Here is a 24,312-nt window from a genome sequence, read left to right as displayed (position 1 = left end):
GATACAGCCAGTTGCTCCCTCACCTTCCTCTCTTCTCTGTTTTTCCTATGTGGGTTTCTTTGCAGCAGATGTGTAGTAACTGGGAGGAGATGAGGGAGGAGAGGTTCTGGAACACCTTCAGGATATTGCCTTCAATGTCCAGACAGTTCAAATGTCTCCTTGTTTGGGACCAGTAATCCTCAATAACTGCTGGGTTTTTTCGTTTAAGAAAAATCCCCCATCCCACATATTCACTATGGGCAAGTCCCTGCCCAATAAGGCAGATAAGTTTCAGTTGCTTCTTTTTTGCCACATCAGACCCTTTCCTTTCTGCTGTGCTGAGGAATTGCCCTTGTGAGCACAGTGCCAGGATGGGTTGTACCAGACTTGCTTGGCTTAAAGACTGGAAGGATTGGCCCTGAGTAAGCTCTGCATGGAGCATTTTTTTTTTCTCCTTGGTAATAAACAATCACATTTTTTAGGTTTGGCTTGGGGGGTTTTTTGTTTTGTTTGTTTGTTTGGGTTTTCACTAAGGGGACTAGGGAGGCTCATCCAGTATACTTAGGCATCATGGGGCCAAGTGGCAAAGAAGGTAAATTGACATCCATTTTCTGTTTGAGTCCTGTGTATGGATGGAAGTGGGAGAATGTTGGTCCCACAAAAGAGTTATCCTGTTAGTATGGGAATATATGTGCAAATCTGACAGGAATTTCTGGTTGAGATTTTCCAATCTTATGCATGTGTGACTCATGTACTATGACTGGAATATTTGTATGTCCAGTGCCTGAAAATAGGTAGTTTATACTTAGGGCAGTTTTTCTTCTCCCTCGTCTTTCTCACGTATTTTATATTTCTTTCTTTTGGAAAGCCATTTTATACTACCACAGCCCTTTGCTAAATAAATAAATAAATAAACAAAACTTCATTCCTTTATAAAACTTGTGGGTTGGTTTTGGTTTGTTTTTTTTAATTTTACAGGGAAGTGGGGGCAATTGTTTTGTTTCACCCTGTGCTGCTTCATATCTAACATGAGCAGCAGTTGTTTTAAAAGAAAACCTTCAGTGTCTTGGGTATAAGCCCCTTTCTGTAAAGGAGTAGTGGGTATTTCACCAGCAAAAGAGGGTGGGAAAAACAGAAACTGCAGCTGAACAAGACAAGGAAAAGTGTGCTCATTACCTTCAGGCAGTGGTAAAGAAATTTAAATTTTAAATACATTAGAAATTGTTCATGTATTTTAATTAATATATGTAAGTTCTGCCTGTTTGTGAAATTAAATACAACGTTTGAGTTGGATAGATGCATGGCTAGCTAGATACAGCATTTAAAATTTTAGCTCTTTAATCTGTATTGTGAAGATGAACTAATTTCATTTTAAGATTTTCCTCATTGATTAAAGTGAATTGTAGAATAACAAAAAATGTTTTAACTTAAGTGCATGGGTCCTTCTTGACAATAGAATGTCTTTATAATTGTGTGTTTAAGTTGTCTATGGTAAAAATTTTACCACATTGGAACAGGAATGACCAAAAGAAGACCAAAGTTAAGAAGAAAACAAGCAATCCGCAGTTTAATGAAACATTTTATTTTGAGGTAACTTTTTGTGTGCTGTTCTTCCTGTTTATCTATTTTATGCAACCCTTCAGGTAATTTTAAGCAAGCTGCATAGCAATACCTAATGCAGAAAGCTCTCTTCAGGCAAATTGAAGAGCTTTAACTGGCCTCTCAAATGTAAGTAGATGACATACTTCAATTTCTGTCTGCCAGACAATAGCATTCTCCTCCAATTGCTGTGTGAGAAATTACTTTCTCACAAGCACATATATGAAGGTAATTTTCTGTCTTGAATCACTTTATATATCATTTGTCGCCATCTGGAGTTCCGAGATAACCCATCCCATGGAATCCTATTTAAATATTTTCAAGCTTGACCTAAAAAACCCAACTTATTTATTTAATAAACTAATATTATGATTATACCCAAAAAAGTTTATTTTATTTTAAAAAGTTTACTTTGTTGTTATTTAGGAGTTGATTTCAATTCTACATGAGCTATCTGACAAAGAAACAATGAGTTTAAATTTTCATCTGATTTGTGTCAGTAATAAAATTCAGATTTGCATTAAAAGCATGCTGTACTGAGAGTTGGAAGGAGTACAACTGTTGCATGTGCTTCAAATAAATCCTTCTGTGGGACTTGAGTGAGAAATAGTTTCATACCTATGCACAGTTTCAGTGCATGTGTGTGTGTCAGTTGACCTGCTCAAGAATACTGAGTGTGATTTCTTAAGAAGTTAGATATTAGTAAAAATGTAAATGTGATCCAAACCACTCTGGTAACTTTTTGACTGATGATTTATTGGAGTTAAATTGAGAATGCAGTCAGTCAAGAAATGAGGAAAGTGTGGATGAGAGGTTACAATTGTTGTAACTAGGGCAAGAAGAATGGGTTTCCTATTTGTTGTTTCTTTAAATATTTCAGAACTGACTTCAGTGCTTTCATAGGGCTCATGCTAAAAGAAAAAAAAAATTGCCAGTTTCCTGTCATACTGCTTGTTTTTTCTAATAGATCTATACTCCAATTCCCTCATTTATCAGCCTTCAGTAGGCTCCACCATAAACCCTTCTTGACCGATTTTTCTCCTGCTTTCTGGAAAAGGACAGTTTGTTTGGCCAACTGACCTTTGTCCTTTCTATAAGGAGCAGTAGCTATTTACCTATGCTAGAGGCAGGGAAGGTTTTATTTGATTTTTGATATCCATAATACAAAAAATGTGTTAATAGGAGGAATTTACTTGCAGGTAACCAGGTCCAGCAGTTACACCAAAAAGTCCCAGTTTCAGGTGGAAGAAGAAGATATTGAGAAACTAGAAGTCAGGTAAGTTATGTGGATTAGAAAGTGATATCACAGAATCATTAATAAATCATAATATTTTGTCATCAAGACAATAAATACCTGTTTTATCTTAGTTTAGCTTCATAGAATTACTGATCAGACTTGTAGAAAAGATGACAGAAAATTTCTTTCTTTTTTATTTGTATTTCTTACTGAAGATGAGGTTTTTTTATTTTGAAGTAAATAGTGGTTGAGTGTATCTAGCATTCCTGTGCCTGTGAGTAAAGAGATATGAATACCTTATATCAAATTATATTTATTTGGGCAGAATATTGGTAATAGAACTTTTACTGAAGGATACCAGCATACCTGATCCTAGTCTATATTTTCAAATATAGTTGGTTGGTTTAATAAAAAAAGAGGAGAAAGCTTCTTTTATGAGATTCTTACAATTTCATTTTGCTTTTTAGAGGAACATTTGTCTTTCATCTTTTCCTTGCAAACGCAAATACTCAAAGTAGGTTCCCTTTTTCTGCTGCTTTCCCCTCAGAGCAGGTCTTTGTGTATTTATGCAATGTAGTTAGAGATGCAGAGAGCCCTGTACTCAGTTTCTTGTCTTTCTTGTGCTCCTGCACATACATGCACCAAATTTGCTGAATGACAGAAAGTCTTCAAGGCCAGCACATGTTTCCTAACAGGCATCAGAAGAATAATTTATCAGTTAATCCACATAGCCATTATAGAACTAACTTAGTATGTGTGTTTTTAACTATTAGCTTCATTAATTAAGACTGTATATCTCATTGTAGATGCAAATATATTTAGAAAAAGTCATGCCCCAACAAATCTAGTTGTCTTTTTTTTTGTTTTTGTTTTTGTTTTTTTGTTCTTAACAACTGCTGTCTGTCAGAAATGTCAGAGAGGTAAGAAGTACTAGAGCAAAGCAGGGTGCATGTGTGGAGCCGGATTCTGTTGGAGGTTGTAAGCGTACGAGCTGCTGCTTGGAGAAACAAGCGCATGTCTTGGTGTGGCATTGCAGTGTCCCAGGCTCTAGCAGTTAGGTAGATATTTAAATATATTGGTTAAAAAGTTCACTGGAATTACCCGAGAAGAAATGTGCACAGTTTTGGGGGTGGAGACTGCGCAGAAGCCGTACATTGTGCCAGTATCACTCTTGTTTTACTGATGCAAGGTCTGCAATCTTAACTTTCACTGTTTGTTTCTTTATATGTTCTTTATGGATTAATAAGCCACTTGTTTGAGTCTTCTTGGTTTATTTAGAATGGAGTGAGATTTCTAACATTTGCTGCCTGCATGCATGTGGATTAGTGCTGTAAGGCAGTTATTGTAAACTTGCTTATTTCTGTCTGGGAGAAAAGAAAATTAAGCAATGTTCTTGTTTTCAGGGTTGACCTATGGAATAATGGCAATCTGGTACAAGACATCTTTCTAGGAGAAATTAAGGTTCCTGTGAAGGTGTTAAGAAATGATTCCTTTCAAGCATGGTGAGAAATGGTGATTCAGAAGTGAATTTGCTCGTCTTGCACGTTTTTTCTTGCAACGGATATGTTTTATTCTACCTATTCATTAAACCATGTCTTCCTGTCCTAATCTAGGTGAAACTTGTTTCTAGAGTTTCCCTGCTCAATAAATTAGCCTTGTCAGTAGGTACATTTAACTCTGCTCTTCCCCATGTCTGCACCTAGTCACAGCATAGTTGGTGTTTGAAGGGGATATGTGGAGAGTGAAGGGAAGATGGACTGTAACTGTCTTTTGGTCAGGTTGCTGGATTTCAGTGATCTCTGTGTGCTCTCCAGCCTACCCAGCAAACCTGGAGCTTCTCAGAATTGCATCACTCATAACGCAATTCCTAAGTTAGACTTCCACAATGACCAATGAGGAATTGATTTGATCATTAAGTATGGCTTTTTTTTTCTGCCTTGGGGAGACTCTGGAAGTATCTTCTAGAACCAACCCAACATCATATCAGGGGAGCAGGCGCAGGAGCTGGAAGGGTGAGGTATGAAGGGAGTTCAGGAAAGAAACATTTTGGTGTGGGACATCTCAGCACCCTCCTTCCTGATGGTTTTGGAAGCCCATCTCCAGCTCCTTTGCTGTCCCAAATGCTTAGCAGCAGGAAGCCATGAGTGCAAGGGATTTGAGTGCCTCCAAGTGTGTAAAATATTCTGCCTTTAGTGAACCTTTCAGTACAGGAAAAAGCATGGAGGAAGCGCTTTCATATCCACACAGAAAACAGTTGGGAAGGACATGTGTAAATAGGAACTAAATGTAACACAGGTCTTGGCCAGGAACCATTATGGCTCTGCTCCATGTACCCACCTCAGGCTCCAAGTGTCTTCTTGGATGCTGAACTCAGACTCTTGGTGCTTGAATGTGATCCTGTAGGTGTTTGTGTTGGAGTTTCTGGTTTGTTGCATGGTGTATTGCAGTCACAGGCTTGTTCTGCCAGTGTCTCATCTACAGCTGTATGACCATATTAACATAAAAACAGGCCTCTGTCAACAACGTGCAGAGAGAAAGATTGTATCAGCATGGGCTCATTGCCTGTGAGCTGTTTGTGTGTAGCTTTTTGAACTGACCTAACTCATGTCTAGTTCTCTTGTGTCTGCTAATATGCATTGTAGGCACACACACGATCTGCTTATAAAAAACAGTTCTGTGATTAAAAATAACAAATCTTTTATACTATTGCTAATTTGTGTAATATGATTTTGAATGCAACTGAAGTACAGCAGAGAAATTATCTGTATCACTAAATATTTGGAAAATAAGCCTAGGAGTCATGCTGTTAAGGAGAGGTTCTCCTGGTAAATCAGTTTTGTTTTTTGTTAGCACACCTTCTTGGACACTGCATCTGATCATGAAAAAAAGATGTGTGATCTCTTGATTGTGGAGGTCCAGATATACATGATTGTAAAAGAATATTTGGAGATGGGGTTTCAGTTTGTTGGGATGAGTGTTATAACTACTGTGACACCACTTAAAAGCTGTGAACGTTTTTGTAGGGCTGCACCTCCTGTTGGAATGCAGTGAAACTGCAGCCAGTGAATTGTTCAATGTATTTTGTATTAAGAGTAGAAAAAAATCAGCCCTTTCCCCATACTTGTTTCTCAGGAGTGGAGCCTGTTAATATTATGTGTTTTTTCTGTTCTCAGACAAGACCATTTTAACTCTTCACATGACCTGTTTCACCTGCAGTGTCCAACACCCTAAATGCAATTTAGATGTAAAATTAGATGGCCCAGTGTAATCTCAAACTATTCCTCCTATCCCCTATTAACCTGCAAAAAGTATATCATATGCTACTGTTTGCAAAGATGTGAGAAAATAAATATGAGTTCCATTATGTGTTAAAGATGAATTAAATGCTGCTCATGTTTTTACTTTTGTGTCTCAAGGGGGTTTTTTTGTGAATTTTTGCCGGTTTTCAGATACAATGCATGTATACTGAAATAGTTAAATGTGATACTTTGCTTTCTTATGGAATTAGTCGAATGAAATAGGTATCTAGTATTTTGTAATTGTCCTGTTGCTTACAGGTACTTACTTCAGCCAAGAGAAAATGGAAACAAGTCTTCTAAAACTGATGATTTGGGATCACTTAGGTTAAATATCTGTTACACTGAAGACTGTGTACTTCCATCTGAGTACTACAGTTCTCTAAGGAACTTGCTGCTAAAATCTTCAGATGTTCAGGTACTTTTGTTGAAAATTTCATTGAAGTGAAAACTAAATTGGATTATGCAGTTGTGAGACAATATGAATTACTCATATCTAGATAATTGGTTTTGTTTCTTTGTATAAATTACTTCTGTCACACCCAGATGAACAGCTTCTAGAGCTCTTACTTCTGCTCCAGGAATTTCTTCTTATTTTAGAAGAACCAGAGGAGACAGGAAAATAATCTATGCTATGTGCCTGGAGGAGATAAAATACTTTCCTCTTTTTGGTTGCTCTTTTCAACATTGTATTTTTCCATTGGCATCTATTGGCTTCTTGGATTTAGAGGTTTTCCAGGGATGCTGATTCATTATTGGCACTGAAGGGCAGATAATTAACAAAAAGGATCTACTTCAGAATTTATTTCAAATTCTACTTCTGAATTGCCTTCCCCAGGATGTTAATCAGCATGACTGGATTTCTCACCAGGACATGGTGACAAGCAGGGAAGTGTGGTGGAGTATTTGCGTAACACTGGGACAGGAATCAAATCGTAGTAACCAGACTTTATCTTCTTCAGTCTTTTACAGCTTTTCATCAATTCAGTGTTAGTGAAGTACTGACAGAGGAGAAGAAAGAGGAAGCAGATGTGACTCAAGTTTTTGCTGGCCAATATTCAAATACTGCTTCACTGGAATTCAGGAATAGCTGAGTATATAGGTAGCAGCAGTCAGCAGTGGTCTTTTCTACTGAAATAATATAGTTTTTGTATTGAAATTCCCAAATGTACAGTGGCAGCAAACACGTTAGAAGAGTAAGAACTTTATTTTAATGTCCCCTGATTGCAGTTTTAAAAGTCTATAAAGATATATGACGTTGTAGTAAAACAACTGCTTTCTGTCTCTAGCTTGGGTTTGTGACAAAGCCATAGTGTAACCCTTTAGGGAGAATGAGTAGGATGAGTAGCTACTGAATTCCATTCTTGAATGTATTTATAGAGTGGATAATATTACTTTTCAATCAAGTATCTCTGGAATGAAAGCTTTTAATTGCCATGTTACACAGCAGATATTCAATCTTTCTGTTAACCAACTATGTTATTAGATTTGATCTGTACTTTTTCAAATACACAAAGAACATTTAACTACTTTACTCAGATTTTGTATTCTGCTTTCTCACAGCCCATTTCTGCATCTGCTGCCTACATTCTGAGCGAGGTGTGTCGAGACAAGTGCGATGCTGTGCTGCCCCTGGTACGGCTGCTGCTGCACCACCATAAGCTGGTTCCCTTTGTTGCAGCAGTGGCAGAATTGGATCTGAGGGACACCCAGTATGTATTTCATGTTTATTGATGTCATGCTTTCTAAAATTAGAGTTTCACAGGGCTTCATGATACAACACTGATACCTAAGCCCTTTGGTTTCTTTCTCTCACGTAAAACTGACTAAATATATTCATCTTTTAATGCTCATTTTGAAAAACATTCATTAAAATAATTTTGAAGCTGGGAGTCAGAGTTAAGGGTACCGGGCAGTTTGGTAAAACTTTGTCTTAGAGTACATGGTGTTTATTTTAAATTTCTTTATTTGGCCACTCTTCAAATTTTACTGTGCATTGTGTCAAAACTTATAAACTTAGATGGAACATCTTTAAATTGCTGAAAATCCTATCCTGTTTCTTTTAACATGGGGCTTAAATGAAGGCTGCTCTCTTTCTGCAAAGATGCCATGTAATTAAGAATGTGGCCTGCATGCCTTGCAGGTAGGAAGCACAGGAGTTTTTCCAAGTAGCAGCCTGTGCTCTGTGAGTTTGCAGCTCTGTGGTTAGGAGAGAAATAAGGCAGATGTGAGTAGCAACCAGTGCACTGCCAGGTCATGTCCAGTGGAGGTGTGGCAGGGATTGTGTCACCACAGGACAGTTCATTTCAAAGCACTTAGTCTTGATTTAAATAATGCAAGACAGCTTAACTGTGTAGAAAGAGGTGACTCATAGAAAATAATTTTCTAAACTGCATTTTAGTACACACATTCCATTGTAATTGAACTGTAACAAAGGCAGCTTAAACTAAATCTCTCAGATTAGAAAGATACACTTTGCACACCTGGCTGTCAGTTTTCTTCAACAACTATAATGAATAAAAATATAACCTTGGATTAAATTATCTTTTGCTTTAAGTGTCTGGGTTTATTAATGTAGTGTAGCAGTGTGCTATAGCTCCAGATTTTTTTACCATGACTACTGCAGGAGGAATTGTATATTGCTTAGGTACAATTTCCATTATTTTGGAATTTTCTCCAGTTGTTCTTTCTCATGTTCCACACTGCACTATAACTTTAATTGCATAAAATTTCTTAGACTTTTTCTTATGGTTTTATTTATGTTCCTGGGTTTGGTAATTGCTGTAATAATGTTCTTGTTTATACTCTTTTTGTTACTGAGTGCCATTGGAAGCTTGGTGCATGTGTTCTGGGATTCCTGATTAAAATATATTACAAATACTTTTAAAATATTTAATAGCAAGATAGAGTATAAATTGAATTTTTTTACTGAACTTGTTTTTCCCTATTCAAATAAAATAATTTCTTTTCTTGCAGAGAAGCAAACACAATCTTCAGAGGCAACTCATTAGCAACTCGGTGTGTGGATGAAATGATGAAAATAGTGGGGAAACACTACCTAAAGGTTACTTTGAAACCTGTTATTGATGAGGTATGTTATCCTGCTGAAACTTCTTTGGAAAAGCTCAACCCCCTCTGGTATCCTTCTCTGTTGGATAGACATTCCTGTTTTAGCTCTGTGGCAGGAATAATTCGGGTAGAGGAATCCTAGAGGAAAAATTAATTGAATGATGATTGCTCAAGTGTAGTGGGAGGAGCTGTGTCTTGTTATTTATGTTCCAGATGCTTCAAAAAAAGCAGTCAATGAAAGTCATTGCAGCCTCCCAACACATTGCAGAATTTGCCCATGTGATGCTTTATGTAATCAATCCATTTGAAAAGGCACAAACAAAAGTGAGGATGGTCATTGCATGTTGTTAGAGATGGTTAGGACCTATTTAGAATTTATTCCTAAATATAAGAATCTGTTTTTTAATGGGTGCATTTCCATACTTTGTCTGAAAAATTGAACTCCTATAGTTTTGTTTGTTTCTTTCAGATATGTGAGTCACCTAAACCCTGTGAAATAGATCCCATCAAATTAAGAGAGGGGGATAACGTGGAAATTAATATGGTGAGTTTACCAACTGGTCTTAAAATCTGAAAGAAGCATTTTTAAAAGCAGTCTTTGTAATGGAAAATGAGTAACTCACAGTAGCAATATAACTCTGCTTTCAGAGTAAACAAAGAATAAGCTATATCTTCTTACTTGTCTTTATGAAGACAGCAATGGAAAAGTCCAGTGGAAAATGGGACAGAGAGGAGAATCTAAAGATGACAGTCATTCTTACCAGTTTTTTGGGTGTTTGGATTCCTGATGTCCTATACTCAACATCTAGATTGGTGTACCTAATTAGAAGTGCTCTAGCATTTTTCATTGAAGTTTTGCTGACTGCCTCCCTCTTACCAGAGGATGCTGATGTTGAAGGCAACAGTTACTGCAATAAAATTAACGTTCACTTGATATACGTGGGAAATGTTCCTTCCTTGTTGTCAAATGACAAAACCAGGTATTGGTAGGTAGTTTATATTGCTAGACACTGCTTACATACTTTTAAGTAAATATCATTAAACTACCTTTTAACAGTAGTAATGCCATATAAACTTTATGAGGCTTTTAAAATATGCTGTAAACTGTACTAGAATTCAGTATTGAATAATTAGACCATTGTTATGTTTGTGCCCAGGGAAAAGGAGAAATGAATGTCTTAAAAGGTCTTAAAAATACCTTTTTTCATAATTGCAGGAAAATCTCCGCTATTACGTGGACAAAGTGTTCCGTGAAATCGTGCGGTCGAGTATAAGTTGCCCTACACTAATGTGTGATGTGTTTTATTCTTTGAGGCATCTGGCTGCCAAAAGATTTCCAAGTAAGTGTTCTCTAAGAATTTCTGAAAGTGGTGTTCAGACTGAAAACTTCTGCAGTTACCTTATGGGGATTGTTAAAATTCTTATCTTGTCCAAGGCTGTGCCCTGAACTTTGACAAGCGTTTGTTTTTCTGTCAGGCTGTACGTTAGAGTGAAACTTCGTGGTCAGTCAAGAGACATTTTTTGTTTTCTGATCCAAAAATATAGCAAGTCAGAAACTGCAAGACAGCAGCAAATGAGAAGTCATCAGAAGATTACAAGATAATAGCAGAAAAGCACAAGTAGTACAGGAAGTGATTTATTTGAAAGATACTTAAAAATTTTAAGAGCTGTTCTGTTTGTTTCTTCTAAAGAAGCAAGATGTGAACTTGAAAATCAGTTTAGCATTTGCATCTTTACATGAACTGTGACTCTATTAATGATGGCCCACACATTCATAACTTCTGTGAAGTTAGTTTTAGTACTGCTATAGCTAGACTAGTTATGGGTAGTTTTGAGGAGGGTGGATAATAAAAATTATTTATTGAGTTTGTAAATATGACCAGTATTAGAATAGCTTTAGTCTTTCAGAATGCTTTTAATATGGGAGTAATGTTGTGGGTCTGAAGTACTCACACTTGAGCCAATTAAAATCTGAAATGTCCTGTAATAAGCTACAGGTGAAGACTGCTCCTCATAATATAGAACATTTCACTGATTCATGTTTATCACTGAAACTGAGCCATAAATTGCTCCAGTTTAGACAGTCCTTTCAGAAAAGCTGACTTACCAGATCAGATTGAAGTGGTCATTAGAGTAAGAATGTGACCTCACTGTATTTCCCAGTATGAAAGCAGATATACCCAAGATTTAATGAGAAAATTCTCATTTACGTCCTCAAAATTATATAACAGCAGGGGTTTATGATGCAACTCAGAATTGCAGTTATATTTGTTCCTCTGTGTTGACTGCATTTGATATGCAGCATTAATGTACTTGGATTATCAGTGAGTAGCTTTCCAGGTGAAAGAATCAGTAGCCCCAGAGTTTAGAGGCAGTGTCTGCAGTGTTTTGTCTCTGGGTGCAGCATCCAGCCAGACCTAATCAACTGTGTATGTAAATACTTGCAATCCTCTCATTGTTTCTCCCAGTGGAGCTGAGCCAGTTGTATGGGAATAGAACTTCTTTTCAGATAAATTAGCAGTAAACACTCCACTATAAGGAGAACATTTCTTACCATGACCACCTTTCTCATTTCATGCGCTTCATTGATTTTTCTATTCTATTTTAAAATATGAATGTCACCTTTGATGTTATCTTCTTAAGGATTTTTATGTTAACTGTCTTCATGGTTTCCTAAGTTCAGTGCATGTTACATTTCATGGTTTTTCTCTGCAGATGACCCTCATGTACAGTATTCTGCAGTGAGCAGCTTTGTGTTTCTTCGTTTCTTTGCTGTAGCCGTAGTCTCACCTCATACTTTTCATTTACGACCTCACCATCCAGTAAGTCTTGTGAAGCTTTGTTCTGTTTTATTCATACTGTCAGAGCTGTTGGTTTGGGAAGGCATAAATTACTTTCAGTAACTGGGAAATAAGATGAATAAATATCTCTAGGTGCAGTTCATAAAGGAAGTAAGATATTTACAACTCTTTAAGCATCAGATATTTCAGTCTTTATGGGGTGTTCTCAAATGATGTGGAAGAGCTTTCAATATTAAAGATTCTGTGCTTTTTTTGGGAATGTGCTTCTGGGGTAAAATAACAACATGACTGAGGGTCCTTTAAGGTATAGGCCTAAACTGCCTTGGTTCTTTCCACCAAGGAAATTAAACATCCAGACATTTATTGCCATGTGGGTCTTAAGCAGAGGTTGTAGCATTATCCAGGAATTGGTTGGTATATTTGTCCTGGACTCCACTAGTTGCAACGAGTTGACAAATTTTCTGTGTTTGTTTGTCAAGTAGATACACAGTATAAAACAATTTCAAAAACAAGAATATCAAGATTAAAAAAACTGTATTATTTTTCACATTAAATACAGAAAATATTTGAAATCTGCTTCTCCAGAGGTTATCATTATTATTTTATTTACTTAGTTGTGTGTTCCTTTAAAAGAAAAAGATACACTTATTCAAATTCATTGCCTTGACATTATCCAGATTTTTGAGTAAAAAAAAAATTACAGGATTTTAACACTTGAGGGTTAAACATCTAAAAGGGAACAGCAAGGCCACTTTTGGAGACTGTGTTTATAATTATGTATTAAAATGCAATCGGTGAGGTAGCAAACAAACCAAGTAAAAGCATTAAAGATGAAGTTTTAAATTTCACTTTTTATTATGAAAACTTGGACCATTTGTCCTGCAGTAGTTCATTATGTTTATTATTCAGAAGTTTGTTAGATGTGTAGTAATGATTACAGGATTTGAGGGCTTCTAGTGTTTTATAGGTAAAAATATTTCACCAGTACTAATATTAAATTCTAGTGGTAGTGACTAAAATAATAAACACTATGCAGTAGCTAATAAACTAGATAATATTTCATACACATATTTTTCTTTTGGGGGAAAGAAAAGGAATGCAGATGTACCATATTTACTACATTGTGTAATATACTATCTTTCTTGACATTTTAATTTTTTAATCAGTTCTACCTGGAACTGTGAAAACATATGACTTCTGAATTTTGTTTCATTGTTTTAGGATGCACAGACTTCTAGAACATTAACTCTTATATCAAAAGCCATCCAGACTTTGGGGAGCTGGGGAAGTTTGACCAAAAGCAAACTTGTAAGGCTATTAAAATTCTTTCTCATTTTAAACATTCTGTGTATTGTAAGTTCATAAAAAACTTTATTTATGTCAATATACTTTTCCTTTCAGTCAAGTTTCAAGGAGACATTCATGTGTGAATTTTTCAAAACATTTCAAGAAGAACAATTTACTGAATCTGTTAAAAAGGTAACTTTCAACTGTATCTTATTTTATTGTTGGTGTAGCTGATCAGTCTTCATTATTAAATGGTTGTGTTAATGTTCAGTTTGCTACTAGAGAGAAAAAAAAGTTGTGGTCTGTTTCAGACATTAAAAAAACCCAAACCAAAAAATAATATAGCAAAACCATACACAGGAGTTACACATAGTGAACTAAGCTAATTTAGTTTAAAAAGTAAAGTGTATATTTTTTGAAAGAAGTTGTTATTGGTTCTGCTGTTTAGGAACTCATTAAAGAAAGCTTGTGTGACCTCTGGGCATCCCTTGTTACATTGTTCATAGGCCCTGCCATATATTTTCATCGATTGCTTAAAAAACCTGTTCTGTTCAAGGAGAAACTGTGCATTTACATTTTCAAAATAGCTTTTGGGGTTTTTATGTTTCTGAATATTGTATATTTATACTTCCTGTGGTTTTTTTCCTGAAGTTCCTGGATGATGTTTCCTCTACTGAGAGTAAAGAGCCCAGTGGTGTGAGCGAGCCAGTACATCTAAAAGAAGGGTGAATACATCTTGAATTTATTTTGTCTGTAACAAAATGGACTTCAGTCTTTTTTCATTAATGCCACATTCAGATTAAAGCTTATTAAAATGTATGATATATTGTAGAAAGTACTATATTTGTAATTTAGACAATTCTTAGTATGTAGAATTAGTTTAACAGAACAACTGCAAACTTTCATAACTCATCTTCTAAATACTTTAAAAAAATCATTAAAAGCAGCTGAAAACCTATTGAAGACTGTCTGCATTACTGTCACAGTTCAGTGTGTGCTCTGTGGTGGTTTTTGAGGGTTGTGAAAGTGTATTTTAAAACAATGTTATTAACATAGAATTATTCTACCTCCTGTGTAAGTCTGGCCAGCTAAATGTTCTGCCTTTGAAGTTAGGTAGAAAACTACCCTGTAATTTAAATACTTAACATTTAGTGATAGAATACTGTTATCTAGATGGAGGTGAAAGTCGCTCTTCCTAAAAAATGAACTCTCTTTTGCTTGATGTTGATTGAGAATAGGTGATTATTTGAACAACATCCATGAGGAAAAACTAGTTTAATTTACTTGAGAATATTTTAATTTAGGTGAGCAGCAGGTTTATAAGAAGAAAAGATCAAATGGGCATCCAAATTTCAAACAAGGAAGAAACATGTCTCTTACTAAGATACTGAATAGAAATGAAGGAGGAAATTGTAGTAGATCAACACTTGGTTATAGTAATAAATTGATGGCTGTTGTTCAAAATAAGAGAGAGTTAGGAGTGAGTACACCTAAAGTGTACAAAATGCAGTTTGTCTGCCCTTGCTGTTGAGCCATGTCCAGTGTCATTTCACTGATATTCAGTTTCTGATCCAGATAAGGCCAAGTACATTCTCCAATTCAATGGAGAAAGTGGCAGGAAAGAGAGAATCTTGTAGTTAGATACACCTTATTCCCTTTTGTGAAAATTTGGAATTCTTAATCTCAACAAGTTATGTATCCCCTCTAAATGTACTACAAGCACTGGTCTGGACTGTGTGGTTTTCAGACTCCTTTCCTGGTTTTGGAACCCTGCACACCATCACCATAGTGGGAGCGAATCTTGAGGATCTGTTGTGAACAAGTATTAGATTTTTTTTTAATGTACAATGAATAGATTTTTACATGATGAACGATAATGTCTTATCTCAATAAATGGTTTTGAAGAGTAATGGTTGCATTTCATTTGATTCTGTCTTTACAGAGAAATGTACAAAAGAGCTCAGGGAAGGACTCGGATTGGTAAAAAGAATTTCAAGAAGCGATGGTTCTGTCTAACAAGTAGAGAATTCACATACCACAAACAGCAGGGTAAATCGTGTTTATTTTACAATTATTTTTATTTTTCAATATTGTCTTAAGTGTTTGTAGCTTTTTTTGTGCTTTTAAAATGGCATCATTTTTTTCTTTTCCTGAAATATCTATGATTTATTTTAGTTACTTTTGCCTTGATTAATAGAGGCTTCTGTCTGATTCATGTCTATTTTTTCCATAATAAAAATGCATATTTTTAGAGCATGAACTTCAATATCAGTGCCCTGAGATTATAAAAGAGTTCTTAAAGATTGCTTCACTCCTCTGTTTACAATTTTTTACAGATAAAGAACCAATTTTCACTATTCCAATCAAAAACATCCTTGCAGTGGAGAAACTTGATGAGAACTCCTTCAACAAGAAAAATGTGGGTCAAAAGATAGTTTATATCTAATTATTGATATGTTCTTGAAATAAAAGATTGTAATTAGCTTACAGAGTTAACGAAACCCCCTTACTAAACACTTCAGCAAAAGGTCTTTTATGGATCAGGAATAACAAGCTGTATGCAGTATCTCAAGTATTCTGCACATGGAAATTAACCTGGAAATGTGGCTATTTGCACCAAGTTTTCTGACTGTGACTTTGCCCCCCTTGCCTAATTTCCGGAATGAAGGTTAAAACTATGTGACTTTATTACAAAGCAGTTGAAATTATATTATGTGCTACTCGAAATGTAATGTTACCAAACTTGTATTTATTCCTTTTGGTGAGAACTTCCTGCAATCTCTTCATCAGCTGAGGCAGTTGTCTGTGCTCACAGCCTCGTTCTAGCCCTGGAACACATCAGTTATTTCTGTTCTTATGTCAACCCAAACATCTGAGGAAGTGATAAAAGAGCAGCTGTCACTAAGGCCAGTGATGGCCAAAGGAGAGAGAGACTTGTGGGAATCTTCTGTGCTGAAGCATGAAGGTCATGCTTCTTGAAATCTGGGGTCACACTGAAAGATATGTGGATGAAGAAGACAGAAGATGCATCCTGTTCTAATTTATAAGGGTTCTTTCTTAGATGAGAACACAGGGAGCTGTTCTGGCAGGGCTTTTCTGCTCTGTGTAGTTAAAAAGGTTAAAAGTCTGCTGTTCTCCCTTGTCTCACGTTCTGTCTTAGAGTTTTTCGAATTGCCCGAGCACTGAAATCTATTTTTACATAGTTGAAGTTGCTCGGTAACTGGATTTTTCTACTCAGCAGAATAATATGTTTCTTCTACAGATGTTTCAAGTACTCCATGGAGAAAAGCCACTCTATATCCAAGCAAATAACTGTGTAGAAGCCAGCGAGTGGATAGAGGCTCTGTGCCGGGTAACCAGGTGCAACCAGAGGAGGCTGAGCTTTTACCACCCCTCTGCTTTCCTGAACGGGAGCTGGCTGTGCTGCAAGGCCACGGCCGAGAGCACCGAGGGCTGCGCGCGCTGCACCGCGTAAGTGCTGCCTGCCCGGGCTGGGAGCCACTGCAGCTCACACACAGGGGAGCAGGGCTTTCCCTCTCTCGTTCTGCTAAATGCCACAGAGACCTGCCACGGGGGTCAGGCACAGACTGCTGGATTTCTGTTACTTTGGGTGCCACCCTGTGGAGGGAACCTGCTCAGCATGAAAAGCACAAATTCTGAGATCTCTTCATGCGGAATAATGGATTTAATTCAGATGCCAGGTTGCATGAAGAAATATGCCACAGCAGAAAGTTCAGCCTGAAAGTCTTCTCTCCTTAATGACTTTGTCTTGTTCTTTACAACCACTTCACATACTTGAAAGGAGTGCCCTAAGAAAGTCAGCCAAATAATCTTGCATGTAGATTTGACAAATCATTTGGGTTTTGTAGGTATGTTAGAAAAACTAATAACATCTTAAAATGGTTTAATGTCTTTTTAGAAGCTGCTGATTTGTGAAAACAAAGAAATGCTTTTATTTCTTTTAAAAATCAATTTATCCTTAACTGGGTAGGTTATATAAACTACATACTAAGTTTTGTGAAACTGTCTATGAGTGGTAAACATATTAAAAGGCTATGTGTAATGAAAAAGAATCTGTTTCTACTTGCTTTCAAGAATTATTGATTACCTGTCTTTGTTCACCTTTTAGAGATGTTCCTGCTGATACTCAAATTGAGATTGATGGAGACAGAGAGACGGAAAGAATTTACTCCCTTTTCACTATCAACAGGTCTAAATTACAGAAGTTGGAAGGTACCCAAATGATAATTAAGAAGAATTACACTGATATTCAGTTTTAGTTCTCTAAGCCAAGAATATAAATTTTGAACAATTAACTGAATTTAACGATTTACCTGGAAATAATAGAAAGTAGATAAAGAGCTAGAAGATAAAAATTCAAAGTGCCCTGGTGTCTGATGTTCTTCAGGCATTTCTTTACAATAGATATCAGGCATTGTTCTAACTGGATTTCCATATGTGTAATATTTTAATAGTTTAAACTGCAACTGTAGGTGGTGCTTTTCTGCCTTTGTCCCTTTCCTTACTATGTGATGAATATTAGGCTGTAAGGAAACGCTGAACTTCTCTTAATGTGAAGAGGAGAGAGCTGGATGCTCAAGATGCTGAACAGAGCTAGCAGAACTTAAGCTATAGACTTGTAGATACATTTAATTGATACTGCCTCCTGCTTTTATCTTAATCCATTTTATGTATAAGCCTGAGTAACTTTACATTTCAGAATGTTGGAGTTACCATTTGCATGGGAGTTAGATTTGGTTTTTAATTGTTGAAATTCTAAATGAGATGATTGTGGTTGTTTTTGCAGAGGCTTGTGGAAGTATAGCAGTCTATCAAGGTCCTCGGAAAGAACCAGATGATTATTCTAACTTCACCATAGAAGATTCTGTAGCCACTTTTCATACACTTCAGCAGATAATAGATATAATAGAAAAGCTGGATGAATCACATGAAAAATACCAGAAGAAGAGATCATCTAGTGCCAAATATGGTAGTGAGTAAGTATCTTGTGTAACTTTGACATTGATAAATGTGTATTTTGAAAAAAATAAATCATAGGGAAAGGCCAGACTTGTTGAGATAAAGATAATGAAGGTAGAGTTAGACAACACAGACATGGAGAGAATGGTACATCATTTGTACTAGTGCAGCTTTTTACCAGTTGTTGAAGATCCCGAGTTCTTCTGGTGTGGATTCATCTGTTCCTGTTGGGATTCCTGTAAGTGGGTGCAGTGACTCTCTTGTTTCCTTGCAACTTGGCATTTGAAGTGCACACAGAATTTATCCATAAATCCATAACAGTATGCCTGCCTTCTTCCCCCCCCCCCCCCCAAAAAAAAAAAAATTTGATTAAATAATTGAAGTATCAAGTTATATGAAACTGTCAAAATTTTACTGCAGAAATGTATCTTTTAGGTAGCATATTTACTGTTTGCATTTCACTTGCCATACTGAATGATAAATACTACTTCTTGTGAATGTAAAAAACTGTTCTTTGGAGCACATTGTTGTTCCAGAGCACATTCTTTAGTTCTCTTTAATCCTGGCTTATGCCTCTGGAACACCACTGGCAAGTTTTTAGATTTTGTCTTTGTATCACTAAGGATTTATTGAAGGAAAGGAAAAATAAAGAAAAGCTCAAAACCTGGTATGGTTTGCTTAGGTTAGTGTTTGACCCAAGTTTTTCAGAAAAATTGACCGTGATTTAGAAGTCCCATGTGAAAGTAAATGAGGCTTTTGCAAATCACTAAATTTCACAATTAATGGTAGAAAATGGGGGTTTTTGCTTGATAAATTAAAATTGCATGATGAGAACTAGAAAGCAAATGTTAATCTTAAAAGTATTTACATATAATATTTTGGTTTTTTGCAGAGAAAATCCAATTGTTGGAAAAGTTTCCTAACAAAAACCAACTGGCCCACTTGGATGAAAAAAGAAACTGGAAATGTTCTAGTGTTTTGGTTTTTTGTTTGTTTTTTTTAATTCATTATATGAATTTTTGCAAAATATTTAAGAATGAACATAAATGCTAGTTGTGTTGACAATCTATTTAATATTTAAGAGAAAAATACCTTCTTGGAAATCTGGTTTTTAAGGTTTATTCTCATTTTGCTGAAGAACTTGAAGTTCCAGGTTCTTGAAATAACAGATGTGAATAAATCTAAAGGTTGTTTTGCCATTGTTTTCTTATTGGGAAGAACTTTGTAAAGAAATAAGCTTTTTCATGGAAGAAAATCCACACTGCATTTGTTGGTTGGATTACATCTCAGTACATACACTGCAAACTTGCATGAGTTTACCATGAGTGCCTGCCCTGCTGATACGGATCTCGAAATAGAAATCCCAAGGTCTTATGATGTGGAAAAGATCTGAAGCTTTACACTCAATACATTTGACTTTTTTTTTTCCTTGTATTAGGTGTTGTCAGGACTTGATTTATCTACAGTTGAAGTTCTACAGAACCATGCAGTATGCTGCAAATAATCTGGACAGCAAATACCAGTGTTAGTTGAGTTATTAAGTACTAAAGAAGAAATCAGGGAACTTACATTGTACCTCTTGTTTACATTTGGAGTGAGTAATATGTGGAGTGACATTAGACCACTGTCTATTTTCTTTAGCAGTTTTTAAGGTACATATTTTTACTTAATCTGAAAAGAAATGCAGGGTAGTAACATTCTTGTTAAATAGGTTTGCCTTCGGATAGAAAAATTGAAGTGTGAACAGATTGTGGTTAAGTACTGATCAATTAACATCATCCCATGTATGTTTTAACTTCTTTTTATAAAAAGTAATAACTACGTCCAGCTCAACTTTTGACTACAAATCTAATAAATAATCTCTATTATAATCACTCAAAGCACTTTAGATATCTGGACTATCCCAGATTATTTTTAGATACTTTGTAGTATCTGCTTGTTATGATCAGTTGAATGATCAACATTGTTTTGTCTTTAAATAATGCTTCAGTGAATATTTTTGTATCTTTAGTTACATAGATTCGTATTTGCCACTTAACACAATTTTAAACTGGCATTCCTGACTTCAGTAAGATTAATTTTTGCTCACTTTGTCTGAGAAGTTAGTTTTCTGCTGAGAAAAAGTATATGTATATAACCAGGAAGAAGCAAAGGTATTACTGTGGCAACTTTGCTTCATCAGTATTAAATACAATGGTACTCCTTGGAATATTATTTTTAATAAAAGTTGTATGTGGTACTTTTATTTTTTAAAGCATTTTCTGTGGGGTCTTTTGTTGTTTTGTGGGGTATTTTTTAGGTTTTGTTTTGTTTTTCCAATCACAATTTGGCCAAATTAATTAGGAATGTAACTTAGACTAGAAATACACAATGCTTGAAACAGTAAGGTGTTGGAATTACCACACATTTATTATACTGTTGGAAGAAGGCTTTCTATAATGGAAGCAAGGTGGGTAAGAGAGGATTGAAAGTTCTTTGGAATGAATGTAACTTGTTAAAATGACTTCATTTTAATACCAAGATATTTTGGAATATCTGAGATTCAGTACTAGGACCTGCAACATCACAATCATTTAATCACCTCAGCTGGTTTTGCCTTTTCCTTTTTTTACACATTTATTGTGTTCAACAGGACTTTTATTTGCCAACAGTTAAAAGTGAGGGAGAATACAGCAATGCAAATAGATGTGTTTTGCCAAGGTAAAGATAAATTGCCATTAATCAAAAACTGCCATTAAACAAAGTTGAATGTGGTTGAGGGTCAGAATTATGGTTTGTTGTATATGAATTAACCCAGTGGCAAACGCTCTTCCTTGGAGCCGTTTTCTGTTGTTTTCAAATTAAAATTTATGAAAAATTGAGTAGTATACTCTTGCAATGTTGGGGTTTTATAATATGCACTTTTTTTTTTTTTTGCTTTGGTACTGGAATATTGAGGAAAAAAAACCCAGAAGTCCATTGAATATTTGTGACCATTAAGATTTGATTTATCATTTTATAATGTTTTAAAGTACAGTAGATGTTCTAGAATTTAATTAGGTACAAGTAGAATAATTAATAATAAAAGTTGCATTCATTTTGATTAGTGTAGGAAAGTGATGTTATTCAGTAATTAGTTCTGTTAGGATTGTAAAAGTTTTAATGTTATTATGATGTATTGTTGAATGTATTTTTATTTAAATTTTATTTTCTTATCAAGACATTAAAATGTTTTGTAACATTGCTTGAGAATAACTCAGAAATAAATTACAACAAACCTGAGATCAGCTGTTTGTTTCCTGTGAGGCCTGGCTGTTTAAAATGGTAGCATTTAACTGAATGAATGGGGGTTACATACAGGAATTGGGTGTAAAGAGAGAAACCTAATTGATGGTGGGAGCAGAAGCCATCAAAATTGACCTGGGGGATGTGGTGTCTGCAGATTGTTCCATTCTAAATTGGTGGCTGGGGAGATAAGTGCTGGTTCATCATTTAGTGTAAGAGCATCAGAGAATCCTTGGGAATTTGACAGTGTTTAAAAAGTTTGTAATGATTAGTCTGCTGAGTTGAAAGATAGCTGGCACTGTGTTGTTAGGGTTAGGTGACTCATTTTTTTTCTTTTTATACTGATTTGTGTTGCATTACCTGTGCTGTGTACCAGGATGGGCTGTAGAATTTGTCAGAACTATTTAAAATATATTGCATGTGGAAAAAAAAAGTTTACTTTTCTCAATCTGCTTTCTTTTCTTTATGTAATCTGGGCACTTTTTTTGCCACCCACTCTCCCCTCCTGTTCTTCTGGGCATTTTTTATAAGGAAGTTTTGTACAAGTGCTTTTTAGTGCACTGAGGTGTTTTGTTTCCTTGTGCAGAGAACTGACCTGTTGTCCTTTGTTGCCAGCATGGAAGTTTTTGTCAGGAGTTACAGTGCAAACCTTCCAGCAATTTTGATTAATTTTGATTAATCTTTAGTAAGATGTATTAAGGCCCAGTATGAGTGGTCACTACATTTCCAGAGATTTGAAAGCAGAGGAATATAAAGTTGGAAGTACAGGAGGAAAATTTTTTCAGTGAACATTAAAAATAAGAATTGCATGTGTTCTGTAATGATTACAGCAGATTGATCCTTTCTTTTCTCTGCTAATATGCTGCCATCTCTAACCATTCCACTAACCAGAGTTTTCTCTAACCTGTGACACCAGAAGGGCATTCCCATTTCAGATCTGTAGACATGCCACTTAGTGGTAGACTTGGTAGTGTTGGGTTAACAGTTGAGCTTGATTATCTTAAAGGTCTTTCCTAATCTAAATTATTCTGTTAAAAAATTTATGATAAATGCTTTACAATACATTACCTTTAATTCCTGGTCAGCTGTATGGCAAAGTTTGCAACATTTACTCACATGTGATAAGGACAGATCCTGTATTATGTTAAGAATAGCATACACATCAAATTAAATTAGGCCAATAAGATCCCAGTAAGAAGCAACTTCTAGTAGAATGGACAAATGCATGAAATTTAGTTGAAGTTCTTACTTACCGAAGCATATTTAACTAAGGTTGGTGTGATTTATGCACATTAAATAAACCAGAAATTCTTTAATAGCAGTAAGGAGAGTATATCAGTGTTACTGTGTCCAGCTGTGATGAGACTGCTGCTGAAATACTTTGTGTATTCCTGGGATTGATCATCATAAACAATGTTAAAAAAAAAAATTCAGAGTTGAAGAGCAGAGTTGCAAGCATTGGAAATATAGCCTGTAATTCAGCTAAATTACTTTAAAAGGCACTGTATGTACCTAAATCAGGGACAAAAATGTTGAAATTGGTTGCTGTGCAATGAGAATAAGATATTAAAAGATCCAGTGGCTACAGTGTTCAGGAAAGCCTGTGCTTTGTAAGCATTTAATTAGGTACAAAAATTAAGAATTTTAATTAGGTATTCTTGGTAAGAATATTTTGGATTTTTTTTTTTACTAAAATCAAATATATGACCTTGCTGAAATGCTTTTAAAATATTCTTTATGTTAATAAATGCTTATGGCAAGTAACAAAATTCATCCATCTTGCTTAATACAATTTTCCATAGAAGATCTTGTATGATCAAGATTTTTAAGTGTTTGAGTCCATCATTATTTTAGCATAATTACTACTACAAATGCCATGACAGTTGTATGAAAGTCTAGTTAACAATTTCACTGAAAAGAGGATGTAAATCATTATACAGATTTTAGAAACTTTAAATCCAAACAATTGGATCAAAGAATTTGTTTGCCTTAAGGGATTGTGACTTGTTCCCCACTTTCATCTTTTCTTTTTTGGTCATTCCTTGTACACAGGGAAAAAAAACCCGAGAGGATTATAGAACAGCCAGAGTAAACCTACTGTGGAATTCAAGGCGTACAGGTGAAAATCTCCTACCTGCTCCCTCTGACTTCTCCGAAGATGCAGGATATCCCGTGCTGTGTGGTGGCAGACTGCAGTGTGTCAGCAGCAGGGAGGGAGGCTGGTGAGTGTATCCTGAGCAGCAGAGGCTCCAAGGGCAGCAGCACCTCCCTCCCTCCCTCCCTCCCTCCCTCCCGGAGCTCAGCTGCAGCTCCCGGGGTTTAGCTCAGCCCTCGCCTGCTGCTGCTGCTGAGGGTACAGAAACAAGCCTGGAAAAAGCAGGGAGCAGAGACAAAATGAGTTAGAAGGAAACTCCCCTTTAAGAATCTAGTGATTTACAGTAATGCAGCAGTACAGACCTGACAATTAGCTGCATCTTTCACCCACAGACCTTTAAAGTACTTAATGAAAGAAGGGGAAGTATCTACAGTTCAGTCTCTTCTTTCCATACCAGGTAACTTCAGGCACTGTCCTTTGTATAGCAATACAAATTTGGAAAGTCCAAGAGGAAAGATAGAACTTTTTGAAACACAAACAATTAAATAATTCATCTAGCTTCCTCCTGAGTAGATCATTTATATTCCAGTTGAGTTCCTCCATGCTGTCATGGTGTGACATTTATAAGGGTTTGTTATTTTATTATTATTTATATATATACTTGAATTTAAATGCATATTTTTGGCACTACCTTGGCCAAAATCT

General features: G+C 35.8%; 1 protein-coding gene across 1 annotated transcript in view; it reads left to right on the top strand.

The window, feature by feature from the left end:
- The window catches only part of RASA2 (RAS p21 protein activator 2), a 45,619-nt gene extending 23,772 nt beyond the window's left edge, over positions 1-21,847 (top strand). The window contains exons 7-24 of the mRNA XM_058031034.1: positions 1,497-1,569; positions 2,778-2,854; positions 4,219-4,317; positions 6,373-6,529; positions 7,675-7,823; positions 9,088-9,202; positions 9,650-9,724; positions 10,397-10,520; positions 11,896-12,002; positions 13,203-13,289; positions 13,383-13,460; positions 13,920-13,993; positions 15,211-15,317; positions 15,605-15,687; positions 16,531-16,739; positions 17,398-17,501; positions 18,076-18,265; positions 19,141-21,847. Coding sequence (XP_057887017.1) covers positions 1,497-1,569; positions 2,778-2,854; positions 4,219-4,317; positions 6,373-6,529; positions 7,675-7,823; positions 9,088-9,202; positions 9,650-9,724; positions 10,397-10,520; positions 11,896-12,002; positions 13,203-13,289; positions 13,383-13,460; positions 13,920-13,993; positions 15,211-15,317; positions 15,605-15,687; positions 16,531-16,739; positions 17,398-17,501; positions 18,076-18,265; positions 19,141-19,171 — 1,939 coding nt within the window. The 3' untranslated portion in view covers positions 19,172-21,847. The remainder of the gene's footprint in view (positions 1-1,496; positions 1,570-2,777; positions 2,855-4,218; positions 4,318-6,372; positions 6,530-7,674; positions 7,824-9,087; positions 9,203-9,649; positions 9,725-10,396; positions 10,521-11,895; positions 12,003-13,202; positions 13,290-13,382; positions 13,461-13,919; positions 13,994-15,210; positions 15,318-15,604; positions 15,688-16,530; positions 16,740-17,397; positions 17,502-18,075; positions 18,266-19,140) is intronic.
- Positions 21,848-24,312: the final 2,465 nt, after the last annotated feature.

The sequence above is a fragment of the Melospiza georgiana genome, chromosome 10 (genome assembly GCF_028018845.1).
Source record: "Melospiza georgiana isolate bMelGeo1 chromosome 10, bMelGeo1.pri, whole genome shotgun sequence".
Classification (NCBI taxonomy): Eukaryota; Metazoa; Chordata; class Aves; order Passeriformes; family Passerellidae; genus Melospiza; species Melospiza georgiana.
The sequence above is the reverse complement of the archived record's forward strand: the minus strand, read 5'-3'. Positions and strand labels throughout refer to the sequence as shown.